Source organism: Procambarus clarkii, chromosome 44 (assembly GCF_040958095.1).
Source record: "Procambarus clarkii isolate CNS0578487 chromosome 44, FALCON_Pclarkii_2.0, whole genome shotgun sequence".
NCBI lineage: Eukaryota > Metazoa > Arthropoda > Malacostraca > Decapoda > Cambaridae > Procambarus > Procambarus clarkii.
The window spans coordinates 23,420,266-23,447,462 of record NC_091193.1 but is presented as its reverse complement, the minus strand read 5'-3'; the positions used below and the strand labels follow the sequence as shown (position 1 = coordinate 23,447,462).

Sequence of the window (27,197 nt, the reverse complement as noted above, 5' to 3'; positions counted from 1 at the left end):
ATTCGCTACTTGGAACAAAACGTTCCAAGCAGCACGGGCTATGGTGAGCCCGTAGTGCTAAGCTTAGAATGATCAGCTTGAACCAATGGGAGTTCTGAAAATGGTCGCCGAGATTAGCGAAGGCTGCATATGCTAGTGACTAGTTCTTCTCCTTTTTGAACGTTTCAGCAATACTAGGGATGCAATACAGAAGCGCTATGCGAGCTCTCACAAAAAATTATAGCATCTTTGTTGAACACTTTGAAGCTTTTCCTGCGTCATAACATTGTTTTGTCTGTTAATGGCCAGAAGTGTCGACAAGTCGTAGCTAAAGTGCACTCTCTCCAGAGGTAGATAATTGGAAATGAAGCCCAAATTAACGTGAAACTTTGCATGATCAGGAAGCACGACACTTCACGGCATCCCAAGTCAACGTGCAAGCTTCACTCATCTCCAGCTTTTTCTCTCCTTTATGAAGCTGTGGAGCCAGCTGCAGCTCTCTTACCATGAAGTCCATGTTGGAAGGTAATGATCAGATGCACGAGAACTGGCTAAGTGCAAGGAATGACGTGGATATATAAGAAACAACTGAGGGATATCTTTCTTCATCACAGTGTAAAGTGAGAGGTGAGGGCCACACAGAGTTGACGCCTCGTACGAGTCAGCTGCAAGACGTTGCTTCAAAATCAACACCAATATTGTCAATATAATCTACGAGGTGATGCTCCAAGGCTTCTGAAGCAGTGCTTGTGACAAACTAGTCACATAATACGAGATAAAACCCTATTGTGTCTGGCTTTATACTATCGACCACAGACACACAAACATTCTTCAGTCTGCTCCTCTATAAGTGGTGTACTGGAGGTCCATCACCACATACTGGTACTCTCCACCGGACAGTTACCTACTGTCATCTCACGAGGACGGATGGCTTACTGGGGCGACAGTACCCGGCATGAGGCATTAATGACAATTAAGGCTGGGAAGTCCCTCGCCCCTGGGGAGGATTACCTTACCTTGCGGTTACTCTTTCTTGCGAAGGTTCCAAGGATCAACGTCCCCAGAGGCCCGGTCTCTGACCTTCGTGGATATTCGTGGAATAATGTTTGCACTGGGAGAGTGTGGTTACTGGTTATTGGGTGATGATGCTAGGGAGACTGTGTTGGCTGGTGGTGGAATTTACTGTTGGTCGTGTTTAGTGAGGAGTCTTGGTGCTCGGAGAGTGTGTTTGGTGAGGAGTCTTGGTGCTCGGAGAGTGTGTGTTTGATGAGGAGTCTTGGTGCTCGGAGAGTGTGTGTTTGGTGAGGAGTCTTGGTGCTCGGAGAGTGTGTGTTTGGTGAGGAGTCTTGGTGTTCGGAGAGTGTTTGGTGAGGAGTCTTGGTGCTCGGAGAGTGTTTGGTGAGGAGTCTTGGTGCTCGGAGAGTGTTTGGTGAGGAGTCTTGGTGTTCGGAGAGTGTTTGGTGAGGAGTCTTGGTGTTCGGAGAGTGTTTGGTGAGGAGTCTTGGTGCTCGGAGAGTGTTTGGTGAGGAGTCTTGGTGCTCAAAGAGTGTGTGTGTGGTGAGGAGTCTTGGTGCTCGGAGACTCAATGCCGCAAAATTGTAGTTTCTTCATAATCTGTTGTGTGTTAAATAAATGTTCCTGAGAGGTAATGTGAATGTGGTTACCGGGGAGGTGATGGCAGGTGGTGACAAGGGAGGGGGGGGGGTGGCCACAACACATGCAACACAGTTGCCACAAGAACATTCTGAAGGCTGCCCTAGTAATGTTGCCATGATAAGTTTGGCAGTGTTACCATAGTGAAGGTTGCCGCCCGGGCCAGTGTGGGACTGGTCTGCCAGACATCCTGGCCATTACACCCACTCAATTAAACACCTTCCGTGCGTGTTAATCGGAAAATTACAATTACACTTTTTTTCCGTCTCCTCACGACCCTCACCCTCCCCCTCCCCCCTCTCACGAAAAGCTCCTGACATCATTTTCTTTTTTGACACAAGTGACTGTGAGGTAAGGCTAAGCAGGCTGAATATATATTACCTGTAGCCAGCCTCGAGAGTTGCTCTACGTCCACAGCGCAGCCCGGTGGGTTTGTGATAAGTTTGAAGAACACCTGATGCTCACTCAGTGTTCTCTAATTGTGCTCATGGCCCCCCCCCTACTGTTGTCTGGTCTCTTGTGCAGCTCCTGCCTTACCTCTCACTAGGGGCAAGTTATTGTGCAGTATAGGGACCTGGTCGTGCAGTATTATCACTGTAGACTGTGTGCCGCCCCCTCTCCTCCATGTTCCACAGTCTCTTTTCATAATTGACATCAATGACCGTGATACTAGAGTGACCAGCAATCTTAGTAAGTCTGGAGATGACAGAGAGAGAGACGGCGTGTGGTGAGTACTGAACATCACAGGAGCTGCAGTGCTGGGCGGAGAAAGGGCGATTGTAGGTCAACTGAGAGAAAAGACAAATTACCTTAACCTCGGGAAAGAGCGAGATGCGACATAACCCATCAGTAAGAGCTACGTGAACATCACATTGTTAGAGAGACTCGGGGCGATGGTTAGCAGCGACCCGAGGACCAGTCAGCAATGCATCACTGCATGAAATAAAACAAACGTAAATCTAGGATTTATAATAAGAATCATAAACAATAGAAGCAGGATAATACCGTCGTCGTGGTGGGGGCGAGGACCCGCTGTCACCAGGCCGTCCTGGTCGCCGCGCCTCACGAGGGACACTCCACACAGCGTGCTCAAGGCTGACGAGGCTCACCACGAGAATAGTTAATATGAGAGCAGAGTTAAAATTACCTACCATAAGTGAGAGAATTTTGTCTATTAGCACAGTTTTCGGCGTGAAGGCATTGAGTAGATCTAGACAACACATGAAGTTTCAAGCTAAACTTTCTAATATGCTGCACTCACCTGAGGTCTATAGAAGAAGAACGAAATCTGATTATGTATATTGGTTCTACAAGGTAGCCAACTCCATCAAAATATTAAATATGTACCCAACTCAACTAATGATTAATCAACCAATTACTCCATGGGATAACTGGGATCTATCAGTTGATTTTGTAAATGCGCCCAAGAAAGATAGTGTGCACACTACATTATTAAAACAGTTAACACTGAAAAGCATCACTGAAAGTACTCAGAGTATGGGTAACGATGTGTATCAGTGCTATACCGACGGCTCTGTAGAAGAAGGTGGACGATGTACCGGATGTGCATGTAACATATTTGAACAATCTTCTCTCGTACATACAGCAATGAAGCGCGTCAATGACTGGGCAAGTACAACTCAAACCGAACTTGCAGGCATATACCTTGCTACTGAATTTTTAAAAGACAAAGGCAGTGGACTTATATACTGTGACTCGCAGAGTGCACTCCTGGCACTGAATGCACATAGTAGTGACACCCAGAAAATAGTCAGTGATATTCGAATGAATGTTTTAGCTGCTAAAGAAAACAGATTTGAGATTAAATTCCTATGGATACCATCACATGTTGGCATCTCAAGGCATGACACTGTTGATATGCTTGCTAAGACAGCCTGCAGAAAACCAGTGGTAGAAATTGATATGGGTGTTTCATTAGCAGTGACAAAGAGAATACTTAAACAAATATCTAATGAAAATCTCACCGACCTAACAAATTCACAAAGACCTGAAAGTTGTAGCATTAAATATTATGATAGATATCGTGAGGAGGCATTCACATATGGGACTAATAGAACAAGAACCCGGCAATGTGATGTTATAGTGGCCAGAATACGCCTGGGATATAGACGTATCTGGCAGCTTTCTCAAACCCCAAATGTCGAGTACACAATGTGTCAACTTTGTGAAAGAGAAAACATGCACTCTCTTGAACATTATATTGTAGAATGTCCCATACTGACTGACTTTCGCCCTCCTGGGCTAAGGTATGCTGAACTCTGTAATTACTATATGAGTACTGGAACACTTGATGATATATTGGACTTGTATCCAAGATTGACCATGTAATATATCAATTATACAATTTATATATATGATGTAACTATATAACCTGAGCTTGTAAAAGCACCTTCATCACCTTCAGTGATTAAGTGCTTAATTGCACACTAGTTTCTTTATCAGCTATCTCACCCTGTCAGAGTAAATAAGACATATGTATGTGACTGCATGTGTGTGTATATATGTATGTATATGTGTGTGTGTATGTATATGTATGGGTATAAAGTATATATGGAAGCTGATCAGAATTACATTTCACCTTTGTGAATGTACATTAATGACACTATGTAAAAGACACATCTAACACTTTATGTAGGGCATACGTAAATCTGTGTATCTATGTATTTACGTATGTAGGTTAGCTTAGCATTTTAAAAGCACCGAATCACCTTCTGTGGTTGAGTGTTCAATAAACCCTTGAACTATATGTTTAACACTTCTCTAACCCTGTCCATGGAGGACAGAAGAAAATGTATATATGTTGGTTAGCATTGTAAATATGTGGCCACGTCTGTGGTAGATAATAAAAAAAAAAAAAAAAAAAAACTCTGTATCCAGAACTGTTCCTGCCAAGACTAATAAAAGTGTCTCAATATACCTTAAGAACATAAGAATAAAGATGAATTAATGTATGAAAATAGAAAATAGAAAAACGTGGATGAATGTAGAAAATAGAGAACTATTAGCTGAATATCAAATAAATGGATTTAAACTATTTCACACAGATAGATATATTAGACGAGGAGGGGGAGTAGCCATATATGTTAGGGAGAATTTGAAATGTAGTCTCAAAGAGGAAATCAAACCTGAGCCACACACAGAAACTATTTGGATAGAATTAAGCGAAAAATCAAATAATCTTATAATAGGAGTTAAATACAGGCCACCAAACTTAGACAGAATGGAAGCAAAGCATCTATGGGATGAAATATCTAGAGCATCTAGATCTAACAGTACTTGTGTCATGGGTGACTTAAATTTTAGTGGAATAAACTGGTTTAACAGAACAGGGAATAACGAAGATTTTCTAGAATTAATTGACGATTGCTTTCTTACGCAACACATTAAGGAACCAACACCGGAAAATAATATTTTAGATTTAGTGTTAACTAACAGGGAAACACAAATTAATGACATCGAAGTTGGGAGTGAACCAGGGAACAGTGATCACAAAGTAATCAGATTTACCATGGAATGGAATAGATCTGAAGGAGAAAATTATGTTAAAGTGCTAGACTTTCGAAAAGCTGATTTTAATAGCCTAAGAATTTTTTGGGGTCAAATAGGTTGGAAAGTCTTGGGCATTTTGTGGACCGGTCTTGGAGCGAGACGTGAACCCAGTGATGGGTGATGTAAAAGGGGATTTCGATGTGGATTCAAAATATAACTTATTTAAAAATATTCTAAGGAAAGCACAGGAACGTAGAATACCATACAAATTGAATAAATCAAATAATAATGGCTCAAAATGGATAACAAAGAATCTGAAGAACCTTATAGGTAGAAAGAGAGCTTGGTACAAAAGAATTAAGAATGGGGAAGTCAGTTAAGAACAAGAATTCGTACAACTGGTTAGAAATGTTAAAAAAGAGATAAGGAGAGCAAAAAGAAACTATGAAGTTCGCATAGCAAGCAAAAACAAATCCTAAAGTTTTTTTTCAGTTATATCGAACAAAGATTAGGGAAAGGATAGGCCCATTAAAAACTGAGACAGGTCAAATAACTGATAATGACAAAGAGACGAGTAGTATTTTAAATAAATATTTTATCTCTGTATTTACTAAAGAAGAACTTACCTCTATGCCTTCAGGCGAACAAGTCTATGTGGGTGGGGACGAGGACAGGTTGACTAGTTTAGCAGTTACCAGGGATGATATTATTAAACAAATAGTGAAACTCAAACCAAACAAATCCCCAGGACCGGATGAAGTGTTTGTCAGGGTGCTTAAAAAATGCAAAGAAGAGCTTTGCGATCCATTGTCTACAATACCTCGCCCAGCCCGATCCATTGGCCGGGCTGGGCGAGACAGCCGGCCGGGCTGGGCGAGGCAGCCGGCCGGGCTGGGCGAGGCAGCCGGCCAGGCTGGGCGAGGCAGCCGGCCGGGCTGTGTCGCCCTCAAGATCACTATCGCCTCCACAACCTCCCGCAAATGTCCCAAGCTTTTTTGTGTCATGTCGTCTCTCTCTGTACTCCAGACCAGGTCTAAGGTTAGTGTGGACCTCGGCCCTCATTGTCATGCTTAAGGTAAAGTTGGGAAGAATAAACGTTGTCCACACTGGTGTTGAGGGGCACCAACACCTGCTCCAGTGTCCACACTGGTGTTGAGTGGCACCAACACCTGCTCCAGTGTCCACACTGGTGTTGAGTGGCACCAACACCTGCTCCAGTGTCCACACTGGTGTTGACTGTACGCTGCCATCCTTCACGCTGCCATCCTTCACGCTGCCGCCTTTCACGCTGCCATCCTTCACGCTGCCATCCTTCACGCTGCCATCCTTCAGGCTGCCATCATTCACGCTGCCATCATTCACGCTGCCATCCTTCACGCTGCCATCCTTCAGGCTGCCATCATTCACGCTGCCATCCTTCACGCTGCCATCATTCACGCTGCCATCATTCACGCTGCCATCCTTCACGCTACCATCATTCACGCTGCCATCCTTCACGCTGCCATCCTTCACGCTGCCATCCTTCAGGCTGCCATCATTCACGCTGCCATCATTCATGCTGCCATCATTCACGCTGCCATCCTTCACGCTGCCATCCTTCACGCTGCCATCCTTCAGGCTGCCATCCTTCAGGCTGCCATCATTCACGCTGCCATCATTCACGCTGCCATCATTCACGCTGCCATCCTTCACGCTGCCATCATTCACGCTGCCATCCTTCACGCTGCCATCCTTCACGCTGCCATCATTCACGCTGCCATCCTTCACGCTGCCATCCTTCACGCTGCCATCCTTCACGCTGCCATCCTTCACGCTGCCATCCTTCACGCTGCCATCATTCACGCTGCCATCATTCACGCTGCCATCATTCACGCTGCCATCCTTCACGCTGCCATCCTTCAGGCTGCCATCCTTCAGGCTGCCATCATTCACGCTGCCATCATTCACGCTGCCATCATTCACGCTGCCATCCTTCACGCTGCCATCATTCACGCTGCCATCCTTCACGCTGCCATCCTTCACGCTGCCATCCTTCACGCTGCCATCCTTCACGCTGCCATCCTTCAGGCTGCCATCATTCACGCTGCCATAATTCACGCTGCCATCCTTCACGCTGCCATCCTTCACGCTGCCATCCTTCACGCTGCCATCATTCACGCTGCCATCATTCACGCTGCCATCCTTCACGCTGCCATCCTTCAGGCTGCCATCCTTCACGCTGCCATCATTCACGCTGCCATCCTTCAGGCTGCCATCCTTCACGCTGCCATCCTTCAGGCTGCCATCCTTCAGGCTGCCATCATTCACGCTGCCATCCTTCAGGCTGCCATCCTTCACGCTGCCATCATTCACGCTGCCATCCTTCACGCTGCCATCCTTCACGCTGCCATCCTTCACGCTGCCATCCTTCAGGCTGCCATCATTCACGCTGCCATCATTCACGCTGCCATCATTCACGCTGCCATCCTTCACGCTGCCATCATTCACGCTGCCATCCTTCGCGCTGCCATCCTTCAGGCTGCCATCCTTCAGGCTGCCATCCTTCACGCTGCCATCCTTCACGCTGCCATCCTTCAGGCTGCCATCCTTCAGGCTGCCATCATTCACGCTGCCATCCTTCAGGCTGCCATCCTTCAGGCTGCCATCATTCACGCTGCCATCCTTCACGCTGCCATCCTTCACGCTGCCATCCTTCACGCTGCCATCCTTCACGCTGCCATCCTTCACGCTGCCATCCTTCACGCTGCCATCCTTCAGGCTGCCATCCTTCACGCTGCCATCCTTCAGGCTGCCATCCTTCAGGCTGCCATCCTTCACGCTGCCATCCTTCACGCTGCCATCCTTCAGGCTGCCATCATTCATGCTGCCATCCTTCACGCTGCCATCCTTCACGCTGCCATCCTTCAGGCTGCCATCATTCACGCTGCCATCATTCATGCTGCCATCCTTCACGCTGCCATCATTCACGCTGCCATCCTTCACGCTGCCGCCCTTCACGGAAGTAGGGAGATCTACGACATAGACCGTCCGCGGCATTTTGGGATGCAGCAGTTTCGGCCACGTCGAATGTTGTAATAACATTGTAAGAATGATTTTGACAATATATAGTGGAGAGCGGGGACGTGTTGCCTGATGTACGATAATTTTTGGGGAAGTAGTGTTCGAGTGAGGTGTGTATGGTTGTGTGAAAGTTGTGAGAACGTTGTGAGTGTTTTTTTGATGAGATACGTTTTCTGTTGAAATGAGAGAATGAGATTGGTAGATGGAGATGTGGGAAGAGTTTAGAAGTACGAAGTGTTCCCTGATTGGGTGAAAGGGTCATAAAGCTTTAAGCTCCAGTAGTGTAAAAGGAGACACATGGGGAATAAATTTTTCAGAAACTGTTGGGCACTTCCATGCCGACTCGACCCCAGCGGGCCAAATCGTGAAAAAAACTTTTCAAGTGGTCGGGTCAGGACGCTCTCATCGCGCACCTGGCTGGTTGGCGGGGTGGGGTGGTGGTCAGTTCCCCCCAGGGGTCCCCAGGGCCCACCACCCAGGCTGTACCTGAGCAACTCGTGCCCTATCCTAACCTGTTTTTTTCACTTTTTGTCACGTGCTTTTAAGATGAGTCTATGGCATCAAGAAGGGGGTCCCTACTTATGAAAGGTACAGAGGATGAATGTTCAATATATTCAAACCAAAAAATACACTGGTGAAAGGCATATAAACGTTTTTGGAGTATTTAATAGCATGAGCAAAAATTCACGATTTGGCCCGGGGTGTAACCAGAGTACTACGGTATCAATTTGGGGGTCCCTACTTATGACTGGATCAGAGGGTGAATGTTCAATAGATTAAAACAAAAAAACACAGTTGAAAGCAAATATAGAAGTTTTTGGAGTACTTTAATGATGCTATGACTGAATAGTATAGGGAGCCCTTGGCACAGCTCCATTTTCTGTAATGGTCAGAGGTGAGCGGAGAGAACGGGGCGCGATTTTTTGACCAATCTGGAGCCGAGTAGAAAAATTCTCTTTTCGTCCCGGGTCATGGGCGAATCAGGTGAAATTTTCCTTATTTGTCGCGGGGGTGTCACGTGACATGACGTCAGCAATAGGGACCCCCTACCTATGATTACCCCAGTGGGGTCAAGCATACAAGGGGGGTCAAGATTCCTTACAAAGACCAAGTTGGATATTTAGGTGTAGTAAGCCTTATCTTGAATTTACATGATACTGTGGGGCACATTGACATGAAGGGGGAATCATAGAACAGGATCTGCATGTGAGAGGAGTCATATTAGGGTTTTAAAGAAGTTAAGATAGCTTTAAAGAGTCCTGTGTGCTTGATGGTAGGTAAATGTTCAGTCAATAATTCTCGTGTTTTGAATCTGAATGAGGGGTCCTAGTTTGCGTTCTAGTCGTAAAATGAGTTCCTTAGTATATTTGCTATGGAAAATGAGCTTTCAGTACTCTATATAATTTGAAATGAGGTCAAGAAAGACATGTTTATATGCGAGAAGAGTCAGGTTGGAAACTGTTTATTCACAGTCATCCCCCCTCGGCTCTGCTCCGTTTTCTGTAGCCAAAGTAAAGATTCTATTTTCTGTGGCATTCATTTGATTACTGGTGAAAAAGGCATGCTTGCATTTGTATGGTTCTAACCTGTTTATAGATTCTATAGATATATTTGTCGGGCCTCAAATTAGATTTTAATATGAAAAATAGCATCAAATGTATGTCTATCTTTTATAATAAACATTAAAAAACATTTACATTAGCTGCGATATTTCATAGAATACAAAAAGAATGCTAAATAGTGGGGCCTCAGCCATATTGTGTTGGGTTCGACGCCCCATAGTGCATTTTTAACACTAGTAAATATATTATGAAGGAAAACAGTTTAGTGTTTTAAGTAATTTAATATAAATTAGGAATCTGTTCATATTCCGTATTAAATTGCATTTTTTTTAACACAATAATACTTCACAGCTATTGTGGTGGGGGCCCCAATAACTCATGTAACGCGACTACTGTTGCTATGCAATACTTTTTGATATCATGTGTAAAAATTTAAAAGTCAGTTGCCTTTTATGTCAGTGGTGGTATATCAAGCGCAAAGGTTTTCAGAAAATGTTAGACCTCCACCTTTTGAAAAGTGTGAAGATGAATTCATGCTAGTAAGAAGGGCTAGCAAGAGTTAGTAAGAAGGCGGCTAGGATGAGTTAGTAAGCTGGAGAGAGAGAGAGAAGATTATCCCACCAAGTTTATCACACTCATTCTGGTTCGCACCCAGTGTCGAAGACTGTTCAGTTCTAGTCAGACGACCATGAAGATATTTTTCCCAGACATTGCAAGCTATCCCTCCAGAATGAGTGTGCAGTGCAGGAATGTCATACACTAAACAGTCTCCTGCTCTAAACTCATCATCATTATTAAGAAATTCTCCTTCTACTAAACTTTCATCAAGTTTAGCCAATTTGGCAGCACTTACTGTGAACACATCTTCTTACATACTGAAATTTATATATATATATATATATATATATATATATATATATATATATATATATATATATATATATATATATATATATTGGTGTATACTGGCAGCAGGTTTTCTTTCAAACATGTTTCATTGAATATGACCGCTTTTCTTCACCTTAAAAGTACGAAAATGAGTTTTGGAGAACTCCTATTTCAATTAAGCCCTGATGCTAAGAAAATAGTTAGAGGGATAGAAGCCCTAAACCAGAAAATAATAAATACAGAATATGCGGTCATATTCAATGAAACATATATATATATATATATATATATATATATATATATATATATATATATATATATATATATATATATATATATATATATATATTAAATATGACCGAAAAAGTAAGATTAATAATTCTAACACGAATTTTCTCTATCTTTCTTACATTTCTTTTTACTGTTGATGGTAATTCAAAGATCAATTCTCCAAAATTCATTTTTATTTCTAGTCTGACGCGACACTTGAGCGCGTTTCGTAAAACTTATTATATTTTCAAAGACTTTAGTTTACAAACACACAACTGAAACTGAATAGAGCTTACAAATCTTCGAGTTTATATTTACATTTGGGTGAGGTGGATGAGGTGAAAACAAACTTTCAACAATGGGTATTGAATGGGTATTAAATTCAAACACAAGACAGAACACAAAACAATGGGTATTGAATGGAAGTAATTGTAGAAAGCCTATTGGTCCATATTTCTTGATGCTTCTATATTGGAGCGGAGTCTTGAAGTCGGTAGAATATAGTTGTGCATTAATTGGCTGTTGATTGCTGGTGTTGACTTCTTGATGTGTAGTGCCTCGCAGACGTCAAGCCGCCTGCTATCGATGTATCTATCGATGATTTCTGTGTTGTTTGCTAAGATTTCTCTGGTGATGGTTTGTTTGTGGGAAGAGATTATATGTTCCTTAATGGAGCCCTGTTGCTTATGCATCGTTAAACGCCTGGAAAGAGATGTTGTTGTCTTGCCTATATACTGGGTTTTTTGAGGCTTACAGTCCACAAGGGGGCATTTGAAGGCATAGACGACGTTGGTCTCTTTTAAAGCGTTCTGCTTTGTGTCTGGAGAGTTTCTCATGAGTAGGCTGGCCGTTTTTCTGGTTTTATAGTAAATCGTCAGTTGTATCTTCTGATTTTTGTCTGTAGGGATAACGTTTCTACTGACAATATCTTTCAGGACCCTTTCCTCCGTTTTATGGGCTGTGGAAAAGAAGTTCCTGTAAAATAGTCTAATAGGGGGTATAGGTGTTGTGTTAGTTGTCTCTTCAGAGGTTGCATGGCGTTTCACTTTCCTTCTTATGATGTCTTCCACGAAACCATTGGAGAAGCCGTTGTTGACTAGGACCTGCCTTACCCTACAGAGTTCTTCGTCGACTTGCTTCCATTCTGAGCTGTGGCTGAGGGCACGGTCGACATAAGCGTTAACAACACTCCTTTTGTACCTGTCTGGGCAGTCACTGTTGGCATTCAGGCACATTCCTATGTTTGTTTCCTTAGTGTAGACTGCAGTGTGGAAAACTCCGCTCCTTTCCATGACTGTTACATCTAGAAAGGGCAGCTTCCCATCCTTCTCCATCTCGTAAGTGAAACGCAACACAGAATTCTGCTCAAATGCCTCCTTCAGCTCCTGCAGATGTCTGACATCAGGTACCTGTGTAAAAATGTCGTCAACATACCTGCAGTATATGGCCGGTTTCAAGTTCATGTCGACTAAGACTTTTTGCTTGATGGTACCCATGTAGAAGTTTGCAAACAGGACACCTAGGGAAGAACCCATGGCGACCCCATCTACTTGCTTATACATGTGTCCATCCGGGCTCAAGAAGGGTGCCTTTTTAGTACAAGCTTGGAGTAGTTTCCTTAGACTGTTTTCTGGTATGTCAAGAGGAGTACAGGCCGGATCACGGTACACTCTGTCGGCTATCATCCCGATTGTTTCATCCGGATGAAACAATCCGGATGAAACTCACACCCCAGAAGTGACTCGAACCCATACTGCCAGGAGCAATGCAACTATTATGTACAGGAAGCCTTAATCCGTTTGACCATCATGACCGGACAATAAGGAAGTGATAGCCGAAGCTATTTGAACCACTTTCCCGCCTGTCTCCTAGTTGCATTTCCATAATTTTACATTTGCTCGTGTTGAACTCCAGTAGCCATTTCTCTGACCATCTCTGCAATCTGTTCAGGTCCTCTTGGAGGATTCTACAATCCTCATCTGTCACAACTCTTCTCATCAACTTTGCATCATCTGCGAACATCGACATGTAGGACTCTACTCCTCTAAACATGTCGTTAGCATATACTAAAAATAGATTGGTTGCAGCACCGATCCTTGTGGTACTCCACTCGTTATTGTTTGCCAGTCTGACTTCTCGCCCCTTACCGTAACTCTTTGGCTCCTTTCTGTTAGGTAGTTCCTTATCCATGCTAGGACCTTTCCCCCCACCCCCGCCTGCCTCTCGAGCTTGAACAGCAGTCTCATGTGCGGTACTGTATCAAAGGCTTTTTGGCAGTCCAGAAATATGCAGTCTGCCCAACCATCTCTGTCCTGTCTTATCTTCGTTATTTTATCATAGAATTTCAAAAGGTTTGTTAGGCACGATTTCCCTTTCCAGAACCCATGTTGATGTTTGTTCACAAACCTAATGTTCTCCAGGTGTGCAACCAGTCGTAGCCTAATTATTCTTTCTAGTATTTTACAGGATATTATTGTCAGTGATACAGGTCTATAGTTAAGTGCCTCCTCCCTATCAACTTTCTTGAAGATCGGTACGACATTTGCCTTCTTCCAGCAACTGAGCAATTCTCCCGACATAAGTGACTCATTAAAGATCATTGCCAGAGGCACGCTGAGGGCCTGCGCTGCTTCGTTTAGTAACCACGGTGATACTTTGTCTGGTTCAACTGCTTTAGTTGCATCCAGTGTTGTCAACTGTTTCATTACCTCACCCTGCTGTCACCTCTATATCTTATAGTCTTTCAATCAGGGAAATCTCTTCCAACAATGGGAGCTGCTCAGGCTCGGTAGTGAACACTCCATGGAAACTGGCATTCAGTGCCTCGCAGATTTCCTTGTCACTTTCAGTATATGCCCCCCTCTGTTTTCCTTAGTCTTGTCACTTGGTCGTTCACCGCCATTTTTCTTCTTATATGACTGTGTAGTAACTTAGGTTGCTTTTTCACTTTGATTGCAATATCGTTCTCATAGTCCCTTTCCGATGTTCGTCTTATGTTAATGTAATCGTTCCTAGCTCTGTTGTATCTGCTTCTGTTGTCCTCTGTTCTTTGTCTTCTGTACTTCCTCCACTCCCGTCTGCTGGCCATTTTTGCTTCCTGACACTGTCTATTAAACCATGGGTTGTTATATATTCCCTCTTATTTTTTCCCTTTACTGTTGGTATAAATCACTGTGTGTGTGTGTGTGTGTGTGTGTGTGTGTGTGTGTGTGTGTGTGTGTGTGTGTGTGTGTGTGTGTGTGTGTGTGTGTGTGTGTGTGTAATTACGTAAGTGTAGTTACAGGATGAGAGCTACACTCGTGGTGTCCCGTCTTCCCAGCACTCTTTGTCATATAATGCTTTGAAACTACTGACAGTCTTGGCCTCCTCCACCTTCTCACCTAGCTTGTTCCAACCGTCTACCACTCTGTTTGCGAAAGTGAATTTTCTTATATTTCTTCCACATCTGTGTTTAGCTAGTTTAAATCTATGACCTCTTGTTCTTAAAGTTCCAGGTCTCAGGAAATCTTCCCTATCGATTTTATCAATTCCTGTTACTATTTTGTATGTAGTGATCATATCACCTCTTTTTCTTCTGTCTTCTAGTTTTGGCATATTTAATGCCTCTAACCTGCAACAGTCTCCGTGGTGTAGTGGTAAGACACTCGCCTGGCGTTCCGCGAGTGCTAAGTCATGGGTTCGTATCCTGGCCGGGGAGGATTTACTGGGCGCAATTCCTTAACTGTAGCCTCTGTTTAACACAACAGTAAAATGTGTACTTGGATGAAAAAACGATTCTTCGCGGCAGGGAATCGTATTCCAGGGACCCTTAGGATTAAGGACTTGCCCGAAACGCTACGCGTACTAGTGGCTGTACAAGAATGTAACAACTCTTGTATATATCTCAAAAAAAAAAAAAAAAAAAAAAAACTCTCCTCGTAGCTCTTGTCCTTCAGTTCTAGGAGCCACTTAGTAGCATGTCTTAGCACCTTTTCCAGTTTGTTGATGTGCTTCTTAAGATATGGGCATCACACAACCGCTGCATATTCTAGCTTTGGCCTAACAAAAGGCATGAACAATTTCTTTAGTATATCGCCATCCATGTATTTAAAAGCAATTCTGAAGTTAGAAAGTGTGGCATAGGCTCCTCGCACAATATTCTTTATGTGGTCCTCAGGTGATAGTTTTTTATCTAGAACCACCCCTAGATATCTTTCTTCATCAGAATTCTTTAAAGATTTCTTCGCTACGCGTACTAGTGGCTGTACAAGAATGTAACAACTCTTGTATATATCTCAAAAAAAAAAAAAAAAAAAAAACTCTCCTCGTAGCTCTTGTCCTTCAGTTCTAGGAGCCACTTAGTAGCATGTCTTAGCACCTTTTCCAGTTTGTTGATGTGCTTCTTAAGATATGGGCACCACACAACCGCTGCATATTCTAGCTTTGGCCTAACAAAAGGCATGAACAATTTCTTTAGTATATCGCCATCCATGTATTTAAAAGCAATTCTGAAGTTAGAAAGTGTGGCATAGGCTCCTCGCACAATATTCTTTATGTGGTCCTCAGGTGATAGTTTTTTATCTAGAACCACCCCTAGATCTCTTTCTTCATCAGAATTCTTTAAAGATTTCTCACATAATATATAGGTTGTGTGGGGTCTATGTACTCCTATTCCACATTCCATAACATGGCATTTATTAACGTTAAATTCCATTTGCCAAGTGGTGTTCCATGTACTTATTTTGTCCAGGTCATCTTGAAGGGCATGACACTCATCTAAGTTTGTTATCCTTCCTATTATCTTAGCATCATCAGCAAACATGTTCATATAATTCTGTATACCAACTGGTAGATCATTTATGTAGACAATAAACATCACTGGTGCAAGAACTGAACCCTGTGGTACTCCACTTGTGACATTTCTCCAGTCCGATACATTGCCTCTGATCACTTCCCTCATTTTTCTATCAGTCAGAAAATTTTTCATCCATGTTAGAAGCTTACCTGTGTTTGTGTGTGTATATGTGTGTGTGTGTGTGTGTGTAATTATGATTTAAAAAATAGTATGATTATCGAATTAAAAAGTTGTATCTCTTTTACAATGCCTGGGGAAGGAGGAAGCCGTCCACTGTAGGAGGTGGACTAGGAGTGGGAGGAGGGAATGGTGGAAACATATTTCTTTCTCGGAACGACGCACATATATGGAGATCCAGTTCAGGTTCCGGTTCCTCACTCTCTCACAACCACGGAGAGTGAAAGACGTTCCTCTCATTCCTACACTAAAGAGCGTGATACCGCTCCCGATGCAGGACCTGATGTTATCTCAATCACTCCTCCATCATCTCCAGCAACCGGTAATACTGCTGCTGGTGCTGCTGCTGCTGCTATGGGTGTGGGTGTGGGTGTGGGTGTGGGTGTGAGAAGTAGTAGTAATACTAGTTTAATCTCTGGAAAGATTCCGTGCAAAGCCAACCCTAAATCAACTCTAACCGTGGACGTAGAGGAGGGGGGGGGGGGGCGGAGAGGAGAGAGAGAAGTTAATGGCAAAATTGGGAACTCGCCAAACACACAGCGAAACTACGACGTTGCTACAACGTTCGAACAAGATATAACACCTCCTAACCAGTTATAAGAACCAATATAACAAGTTGTAACAACGTTCTAATACGTCAAAAACACGTTAAGCCAAGATGTAACAACTTTATTACAAGTTGTAACAAGCGGAAAATAGGGTCAGTTACGGTTTGTGTTTCCAGGGAAAATGGTAGGAGAAAGCGAATAAATAGGAAGGAACAATGATGGGGCAGTATATAGCATAGATGATCGTCGTAGATCTTCTTACTCACAGAACCGCCCTTCACGCTACCACCTTTCACCCTGCTGCCCTTCATACCGCCATCCTTCACGCTGTCGCCCTTCACCCTGCTGCCATTCATACTGCCATCCTTCACGCTGCCGCACTTCACGCTGGCATTCTTCATGCTGCAGCCCTTTATATGGCCGCCCTTATTAATGGGTGTTGTGATTGTGGTTGTAGCTTACTTGGTAGCGGAAAGGAATGGAGTTCCAAACGCCTGTGGCTTTCCTTCGTTTTATTATAAAATATATAATATTCTATTTCTGGCCATGTGATAGCTATAGAGAGAGCGTGTATACAGCTCTGCTGCAGGAGATGGTCTGATCTGTAGTCTCGCTGGGACGTGATGCAGTGTGCAGTGTTGACGCTGCTGTTGACAACTGCTGCTGAGGTGAGTGCTGACAATATGCAGTTGATGAATGAGGTCACCACATGTGTTACCACGTGCGTCTAACTGCGTCCAACACCGCTCGGCACGCTATCATCGGCGTCCTCGACGATCACCACATGTGTGAGCACATGCGTCCAACACTGCTCGGCACGCTATCATTGGCGTCCTCGACGATCACCACGTGTGGCCACGAGCATCAAACTGCGTCCAACACCATTCGGCACACTATCATCAGCGTCCTCGATGATCACCACATGTGTGACCACAAGCGTCCAACTGCGTCCAACACCGCTTGGCATACTATCATTGGCATCCTCGACGATCACCACGTGTGTGACTATGAGTGTCCAACTGTGTCCAACACCGCTCAGCACGCTATCATCGGCGTCCTCGACGATCACCACATGTGTGAGCACATGCGTCCAACACTGCTCGGCACGCTATCATTGGCGTCCTCGACGATCACCACGTGTGACCACGTGCGTCCAACTGCGTCCAACATAGCTCGGTACCTATCATGGCGTCTTCGATGATCACCACATGTGTGACCACGAGTGTCCAACTGTGTCCAACACGGCTCAGCACGCTATCATCGGCGTCCTCGACGATCACCACATGTGTGACCACGTGCGTCCAACTGCGTCCAACACCGCTCGGCATACTATCATTGGCATCCTCGACGATCACCACGTGTGTGACTATGAGTGTCCAACACCGCTCAGCATGCTATCATCGGCGTCCTCGACGATCACCACATGTGTGAACATGTGCGTCCAACACAGCTCGGCATGCTATCATCGGCGTCCTCGACGATCACCACATGTGTGACCACGTGCGTCCAACACAGCTCGGCACGCTATCATCGGCGTCTTCGATGATCTGCTTGATGTACTTCTTGGTTTTGTACATAACTAACATTTACATACAGTTTTATCTATAGTGGCCTTAAACAAGCTTACAGATGTCCAACACCCTTCATATGGCCGCCCTTCACGCTGCCGCCCTTCATATGGCCGCCCTTCACGCTTCCGCCCTTCACGCTGCCGATCTTCATATGGCCGCCCTTCGCATTGCCGACTTTCATATGACCGCCCTTCACGCTGCCACCCTTCACACTGCCGACCTTCATATGACCGCCCTTCACGCTGCCGCCCTTCATGCTGCCCCCTTCATATGGCCGCCCTTCACGCTGCCGCCCTTCATGCTGCCCCCCTTCATATGGCCGCCCTTCACGCTGCCGCCCTTCATATGGCCGCCCTTCACGCTGCCGCCCTTCATGCTGCCCCCCTTCATATGGCCGCCCTTCACGCTGCCGCCCTTCATATGGCCGCCCTTCACGCTGCCGCCCTTCATGCTGCCCCCTTCATATGGCCGCCCTTCATGCTGCCGCCCTTCATGCTGCCCCCTTCATATGGCCGCCCTTCACGCTGCCGCCCTTCACGCTGCCGCCCTTCATGCTGCCCCCTTCATATGGCCGCCCTTCATGCTGCCGCCCTTCATGCTGCCCCCTTCATATGGCCGCCCTTCATGCTGCCGCCCTTCACGCTGCCGCCCTTCACGCTGCCGCCCTTCACGCTAGGGTCGGTGTAAATTCTGTTATTGACCAATTAGCGGCTGCTCAAGCTCTGTGATGGGCCACCCACGACGCTCGCCCCCAGCACCCCTCTTCCCCTCCCCAGCACCCGCCTCCCCCTAGTAGCTAGTGGAGGCTCCCCCAGAACACTCCCCCTTCATAGCCCAGAACGCTCCCCTGACAACCGCCCGGTCCAATATGCGGAGGTAGGCAGAATACTGCGACTCATGATAAATAGAACAGGGATAAAAATTCACGTAAGGGACCGACTAAACGAAGCCAAAGCAGCCTTAGGAAAACTGAGGAGATTCCGAAAGCTCAGTACAAACATTCAGATCCACCTATATAAGGTTCTAGTTCGGCCGCATCTAGAATATCCCCCAGTACCACTACACACCATAAAGAAAACTAACATTCAGAAACTGCAAGCAGTACAAAATAAGGCGCTAAGGAGAGCAGCAAAACACCGTCCACCATATGATCAGACAATCCAGGAGCTCCATGAGCTCCTGAACATACAGCCACTAAACATCAGACTGCAGCACCAAGCCATCAGGGTGTTTAACACCTTCGAAATGTTAGAGGACCCAATGTTAGAAAGATTACTCCAAGATGAGACGCCCCGCTCCCACAGCTGGTGGCCCAAGATGAGACGCCCCGCTCCCACAGCTGGTGGCCCAAAATGAGACGCCCCACTCCCACAGCTGGTGGCCCAAGATGAGACGCCCCACTCCCACAGCTGGTGGCCCAAGATGAGACGCCCCGCTCCCACAGCTGGTGGCCCAAGATGAGACGCCCCGCTCCCACAGCTGGTGGCCCAAGATGAGACGCCCCACTCCCACAGCTGGTGGCCCAAGATGAGACGCCCCACTCCCACAGCTGGTGGCCCAAGATGAGACGCCCCGCTCCCACAGCTGGTGACCCAAGATGGGACGCCCCGCTCCCACAGCTGGTGGCCCAAGAGCTGCGATTCACTAGATGAAAACCCCGCCCCACAGTATATAATTCCAAGGTGAAATACTGGGAATACAGACAATATGTATGTATAAATAAATAATAATAATAATAATAATAAAATAGCCTTGAACAGAACAACATGTGTGGAAGCATCGGAGTGTGTATATATGAACAGTTCATATACGTGTATGTATGAACAACTCGACAAATAATAATAATAAAATAAAGAGCCTTAACAGAACAACATGTGTGGAAGCATCGGAGTGTGTATATATGAATGCTACACAGTATTCATCTATAGACATCCATATATGGTGAAACATGTGAAGAACCTCTCACACACTCACAGCTCCCTGACAAGAGGGAGCCAGCTTAGCTTAGCTGCCAACACCCACCCAAAGGAAAGAAGAAGAGCTTAGAAGTAGAACCAGAAATGACGAGAGAGAGAGAGAGAGAGAGAGAGAGAGAGAGAGAGAGAGAGAGAGAGAGAGAGAGAGAGAGAGAGAGAGAGAGAGAGAGAGAGAGAGAGAGAGAGAAAGAGAGAGAGAAAACAGAAGCCGGGATACATCATCCAGGGATAGTCACCAACCCAAGCCACTAACTACACTGACACGTCGCATGGGCTGCCTGAACGACCAGACCAACGGAAATGAGAAGGAAATGTGTGAGTCTCTAGACAGAAGCGTCCAGTGAGAGTTCAGACTATAACACGTCCCAGTGGTGGGTGTTCAAGGGGCTCCCTCGAGCAACAGACGACAAGAAGCAACAAATGAGGTGAGGAAACATCACAATGATTCCTCCTCATGGTGTCCAGCGGGCCCCAGACCCAGCGTCTCCGGCGACGGTACAGTACGCGGGTGAAGCTCTAGTGAAGCCTTCCAATAATGTGCACTACACCACAGTAGAGGGAAGACCTCTTGTTGGTTCACATGCCCTGTCTGCCCCCAGAGGAAACACACAGGGGGGAGACTAGTGCAATATCTTGAACTGATACATTTAGTGAGACGACGCCACCTGCCTCACAGAAGGATACTTATGTTTAACCAATGTTTAGTGTTGTGTGACACTGCCAACCACACCGTCCCCACACAGTACACTGTCAACCACACCGTCCCCACACAGTACACTGTCAACCACACCGTCCCCACACAGTACACTGCCAACCACACCGTCCCCACACAGTACACTGCCAACCACACCGTCCCCACACAGTACACTGCTGGTGGCTTTACAAGAATGTTAATTCAACTTTATTCTATATTCTCTGTTAACCCCCAATGTAACTTCTTGTATGTAAATTAATAAATTCATAAATAAATAGATGCTGTCAGTGGCATAACTGACGAAGTGTGATCCTCAGTGGCGAGTATGATAGACTATAATTGGACAACTAGAGAGATGTTATGATCATTGAATGCTTGACTTCAATCCCAGCAAATACAAGGTGATGAGATATTCGGACAGAAGTGAGGAGGTTACAGGGACGCTGCCACATGATGGGGAGATGGTTGAGCTCCGTGTAGCCTTCAGGAGCCAGGTCAGGAAGCAGCTCCAGGGCGCTCTACACTGTTAGATTAATACTGCACTGTCTAGACCCAATGTGGAATTCTTCCTTTAAAATACCACAGAGAAAAATTATGTAAAGCAATGTCTTACTATAAGACTTGCACCTGAACTGAAAGGCCCGAGCAAGAAGGCAAAGCTGATGAAATTAGACCTCACGCCTGGAAGACGAGACATACATTGACAAAGTGGACAAAACTATTGTGAACAGTGAGCATGCGCGGGGGAGGGGACCCGAGTCTCAACTATAGGGATGTAAACAGGTCCCTTGAGTGTAGGTGTAGTGAGATGTGTACGTGCAGGTGATGTTAGCCACAAGACAGGTGGTAGACGTCGACCCGTACACAGTGTGAAGACTGTTGGAGGCACCGTGGAGGGGAGACTCGCTCATGACCAGGAGGAGGTGTGATGGACACAAGAGGAGCGGCAGTGGAGGCAAGCGTAGTGCCGCAGGGGTCCATACTTGGTCTCTTACTGCTTCTTATTTATGTAAATGACCATACCCCCACCCACCTCGCCCACACCCCCACCCACCTCGCCCACACCCCATACCCACACAACACTCACCCCCCCCCCCCCACACCATTCCTCTACCTCTTCCATGCCACTTCCCGTAAACCACCTTAACGCTAATTGCAGCAGCAACAAATGGTTGTACCCTTGAGTGACCTTTGACCCTGTACCAGAGGTTAATGATTGGTAAAAGTCGCAGCGGCTTAATTGCTGGAGCTCGACGGGTGGTCCTAAAGGAAGTAATAGCAGTGAAGGCAATTGGACACGCGGTGGTGGTAGTGGTGATAGTGGCGGTGGTGGTTGTGGTGGTGTTAGTGGTGTTGGTGGTGTTGATGGTGGTTGTGATGGTTGTGGTAGTGGTAGTGGTGGTAGTTGTGGTGGTGGTGTTAGTGGTTGTGGTGGTGGTGTTGGTGGTAGTTGTGGTGGTAGTGGTGGATGTGGTTGTGGTGGTTGTGAGTAGTGGAAACCTGGCCTATGACCGGCTATTTTTATTTTTTCCCAAGCCGGTCGTAGGCCCCTGGGTTTTCTCGATTTCTTTTTCATGGCTGGTTGTAGGCCCCGTAGGGTTTTCTCGATTTTTTTTTCATGGCCGGTCGTAGCCCCTAGGGTTTTCTACAAATTTTTCTAATGTCAGTCGTAGGTCCCTGGGTTTTCTCTAATTTTTTCCCAAGCCTGAACTTGGCCCCCTGCCATTTTCGCTCAAGGGGATTAAACGGCCGCCTCCAGTCATCCCAAAATTTCGTTAGCTCAGTGACCCTGCACAGGCATGTTAAAGGGGATTAAAAAGCCGGTCATAGTCCCCGAGGTTTTCTCAAATTTTTACACCAAGCCGAACATAGTAACCTGTCATTTAAATCACCCATTTACTTCCAATCTATGTTAACCAGAACATCAACTGATGCTATTAGATGATGAACTTCAGTAGGTCTATCATTTCCCTATTAATACCCCATTTCTTCTCCATTTATACACATCAAGACATCACAGGCAATATTCTGGTACCTTTGCTCGTATTTTTTCGCCCATTGCTCGTATTTTCTGTTATTCATTTCATAAACCCTATCAAACCATCTTAACCTAACTTATTATGTAACAAACAAATACATTCTACAGACCAGTTGTTGTTGTTTAGTGACATCACGAACAGCGACCTCAGTATTGGGATCGGGTATTGTTGACCATTAACAAATAGGTATTAAGGTACCACAGCACCTGACTGGTCAACTATGTATGACGTCACAAGAAGGCCAATGCGGCCTTTGGCGTCCTACTAACATATGTATTTGATGTTATTATTCAAAATGGCTAGACTAACCATCTCCACCTAACCTAATCAGAGATTTAAGAATATACATTTTAATCATCCACAATTGTAATTATTATTCGGTAATAAGTGCAAAAGTATAACACCAACCCAAATGTCGCACCGCAATTTAAGAAGAATCGTACATCTGGCAGCATAGCAGGTGAGCTGAACATAAGAATAAAGGTAACTGCAGAAGTCCTATTGGCCCATACGAGGCTCCAATATATTTCCACCCAATCTCATTCATATTCATGTCCACCCTATGCTTAAAACAACCAAGGGATCCACTTAAAGTATTAGTTTGCAATAATAGTTTTAATAAATAGCTGTCATTCTAGTTTTATATACAACAGCAATTATGAAACCCTATAGCTAGATATCGTACTGTAATCCACAAGTAGCTACCACACATCTGGCAGCACAGCGGATTATTAGCTGTGTTGATAGGCTAGTCAACTGTCCTCACATCCATCAAATAGCTATCCAAATGTCGCACCTCAATTCATCCATCTAGCAACTCAGCTGGATGCTAGCCACTATATTCATAGGCTAATCATTTCTACACCTCAAAAAAAAAAAAAATACTAGATTTGCTACGCAAATCAGCTAACTTGTTTCTAAACCAACAGTCGCAAATACAAGCATACATACCTACACATACTCAACAACCTATAGATTCATAGAGAGTAGCCTAGTTTTTTGCCACCATTTCCTCATTAATCAGATGTAATTTATGCCATACACGGAAAATACAGCATTTACACACGAAATATGCCATTTATGCGCAAAATATATTATTTACACTCAAAATATACCATCACACAAAAATATGTCATTTATAGACAAAATATGCCAGTTGCACACAAAAATATACCATTTACACAATATTGCATGTACACTCAGAGTATGACATTTACACAAAGTATGGTTGTGACGATAATCTCCTTCAAGAGATTGAGCCTGCTCTTCCCTCCACAAATACGTCGTTACAACTATATAAAACTACTATGGAAGAAATGTCCAACAACGACAACAACACCAGCAAGGTTTGCCAGAGCGCAAAATGTATGCAGCCAAGAACACCTGCTCAGACTCAAACCGCCAAACTACCCGTCTTACTGCCGGCTCCCCGCTGATTGGTCGCCGGTCTGGCTGCAACTGCACTCGCCCCCCCCCCATACTACTTGATGTCTGGGGCCGCCACGACCTCAGTCCTCAGAATATTCCGTGCTTTCACACAGTTAACACTTCTCCCTGCTAGACGTAAGCTTTGGCGTACGTGTACTGAGAGAGGTGATAGCTTAAGGCCAATATTCTAGCACCTTTCATTTACTTGTATATTGCACTTCTTGTTATTTTGCTCACTTGTCTTAACGTAACTTTTCATTGTGTCATTTAATTATTCTTATTATTTTGATTGATTGATTTTATTATACGAATTTGTTTGACCATTTTATTCATGTTTTATTTCTTTAACGTAATTAAAATTTCATTGTTAAAATTTACTTGTGTTTTGTGTGTCTTCTCCTTGCCTTACCACAGACGAAGTTCCAGATTTTCTATTTTTTTTTAATACTATGTGACGAGGCCATACCCCTAGCTTTGAACAGCCGAACACCAACGTGTTACCGTCACATATTATATGGGGGCCTGTCCTAGGAGCTTCACTCAGGTACTGGTGTCAAGTGGTAATTTATGGTAAGCGTATTTAACTTTGTTAACGTAGCTTTACTATTTTTCATATTTAATTTCATTTTTTATAAGGTGCGGTGTATTGTGCATTACGAGAGTAACATATGGTGAAGGTGAGACAACTTTGGATTACGTGGTGACTGTAGGCCTCAGTCATACTCTTAATTGGTCATCTCTCCCTCCGTGTTATTACTCGTGTTTACCATCTTTGTCCCTTGGATATTTCTCATTTTTGACAGATCATCATATTGGTACCCTGGTACTGTGGTCTGCCCCGGGTCAAGAGTACCCAATCTTCTGCAATCTGACTGTAGGAGGACAAAGAGGGCCATAGTTCCTCTAGCTCGAACTTTAGTTGCTGAATTGGGACCTCAGCAGCAGTTCTCGTCACCAGTTGACACCTCGCACCCCTACACGTCAGTCAGAGATGATGATACATACAACGGTAGGGAATTAGCTTACTTTTTCAGAGCACAAAAGTTCGCTAATTCTGTAAGTATCATATTAAATTCAGTAGGAAAAACTTGCTTTATGTCCTATAGAGACTCGGCAAGGTATGCCTACATCCTTGGACTACCAATTTTACTTTTGAGGCAATTAACTGTTTCATTTGTTTTCGAAACTCTGTTTCATTTGTTAGTAGGATTTTCTTGCCCTTATCCTCTTACATGAGTACCGGGTACAAGATTTCCTGCGCCCTTGATTTAATTTAATCATTTAACATCTTTTACTTAACTTTAATTGTTAAAGATCTCACAGGATAGGTACCATTTGCCACGTTGTCCTGTTTCTGACATTCACTATTGAATATTCGTGTACCTTTATTTGCTAATTTCACCATGTTTCGTCTCCAAGCTTTCCGTGCAAATCCAGCAGGTGAAATAGGGACTTTAAGTCGTGCCAAGAGGATTGAATTACAAACTCTTGCACATGAGTATCAACTAGAAGTTCCCTACCAAGCCAACAAAAATGACCTACACAACCTGTTGCTGGATTACTATTTAGAGCAAGGTAAGATAGACTCTGAAACTCATGAAACTTACTATATTGCAGATAAAACTGATTTGGCAACGCTGAAACTCAAACTAGAGCTGGCCAAAATCGAACGTGAACAACAAGAACGAGCAGCTGCCATACGAAGGGAAGAACACGAACGTGAGGCTGCCTTAAGAAGGGAAGAAATCGCCCTCAAGGAACGTGAGTTTGCAATGCTCCGTGAGCGGGAACGAGTACAGCTTGAAACACTCCAGGAGCGGGAACGCTTACAGCTTGAAACCAAACAACGCGAGTTGGAGATACAACGTGAACATGACAAGCAACAAGCGACTCTGGCTCTTGAGTGTCGTCAACGAGAATACACGTTGGAAACTTCACACCTCGCTCAACGCCAGCAAGCTACTGCCAATCTTCCCGTCAGTTTTAATATATCACATGCAAGTAAGTTAATGCCATCCTTTGTAGAAGCAGAAGTTGATGTGTTCTTTACCACCTTTGAAACCCTTGCTAATCAACTCAGTTGGCCTGTCGACCAATGGGCCACACTTCTCAGAGTCCATCTTACAGGTAGAGCGGCAGTCACACTCAGTACTCTGGCGTCTGAGAATGACTACCAGACTCTGAAACAAGCAGTGTTAGACGCCTACCTACTTTCCACAGAAAGTTATAGAAGGAAATTCCGTGACCACCTGAAGGCAAGTACCACTACCTTCCTCGAGTTTGCTAACACAAAACGGAGATATTTCATGAAATGGCTGGAAGCAGCACATGTCTCTACTTTTGCAGAACTCGTCAACCTGATGCTTGTTGAAGAATTCTTGAGACGTGTGCCGCCTCCTGTCCGCCTCTACTTAGCAGATAAAGAAGAAACCGACTACCTGAAGTGTGCTAAGTCGGCTGACACTTACAGCCTCATCCACCGGCTGACACCCGAACCATCCTCCAGTAAGAAGTCGTGGTACAGTTACGAGAAAGTGAGCCCCGATCAAGCTGGTTCACAACTGTACTGCAAGTATTGTAGACTCTATGGACATACCATAGACAAGTGTGGTAAGTCTCAATACAAGGGAACCACTGACCAACAAAAACCCAAACCAACTCCTCCTAAGTCCGGTAAGCCTGTGATGAATGTTGGTGTTAATGTTAATGATCTTTCTCTTTTCAGTAACCACCTGTATACTGGAACTGTCTCTGCCAACGGTTCAAATCCGGAGGGACGTTTCAAATTGAAGATCTTGAGGGACACAGCGGCTCTTCAATCGATCATCTTGAAGTCGGCTGTGCCCAACATCACCTACACCGGAGAAACTGTCTTCATCACTGACCTCACTGCTACCACTCCATACCCTCTCGCCAGAGTCCACCTGGATTGTCCCTACGTGAACGGGGAAGTCCAAGTCGCCGTCAGGGAAAAGCCTTTTCCCATGCCTGGAGTGCAACTTCTCCTA

At 44.9% G+C, this 27,197-nt stretch overlaps 2 protein-coding genes across 2 annotated transcripts; one reads left to right on the top strand and one right to left on the bottom strand.

The window, feature by feature from the left end:
• Nucleotides 1–5,077: 5,077 nt before the first annotated feature.
• LOC138350179 (ribosome-binding protein 1-like) lies at nt 5,078–8,178 on the bottom strand. Its single transcript, XM_069300517.1, has 2 exons — nt 5,963–8,178; nt 5,078–5,177 (listed from the first exon to the last, which is right to left on the bottom strand). Exons 1-2 carry the CDS (start codon nt 8,176–8,178, stop codon nt 5,078–5,080), a joined length of 2,316 nt encoding a protein of 771 aa, XP_069156618.1.
• A 9,932-nt stretch (nt 8,179–18,110) lies between these two features.
• LOC123745175 (uncharacterized) lies at nt 18,111–18,728 on the top strand. Its single transcript, XM_045725484.2, has one exon. It carries the CDS (start codon nt 18,111–18,113, stop codon nt 18,726–18,728), a length of 618 nt encoding a protein of 205 aa, XP_045581440.2.
• Nucleotides 18,729–27,197: the final 8,469 nt, after the last annotated feature.

Bases quoted from the DNA above. Each gene is read 5' to 3' on its own strand.
- LOC138350179 (XM_069300517.1), bottom strand. From the start codon at position 8,178: ATGCCGCGGACGGTCTATGTCGTAGATCTCCCTACTTCCGTGAAGGGC. The intron at 5,178-5,962 runs GTATTGTAGACA...TTTCTCCTTCAG, and splicing joins AATGGATCGGGCTGGGCGAG to ATCTATTCCATTCCATGGTA.
- LOC123745175 (XM_045725484.2), top strand. From the start codon at position 18,111: ATGTCCAACACCCTTCATATGGCCGCCCTTCACGCTGCCGCCCTTCAT.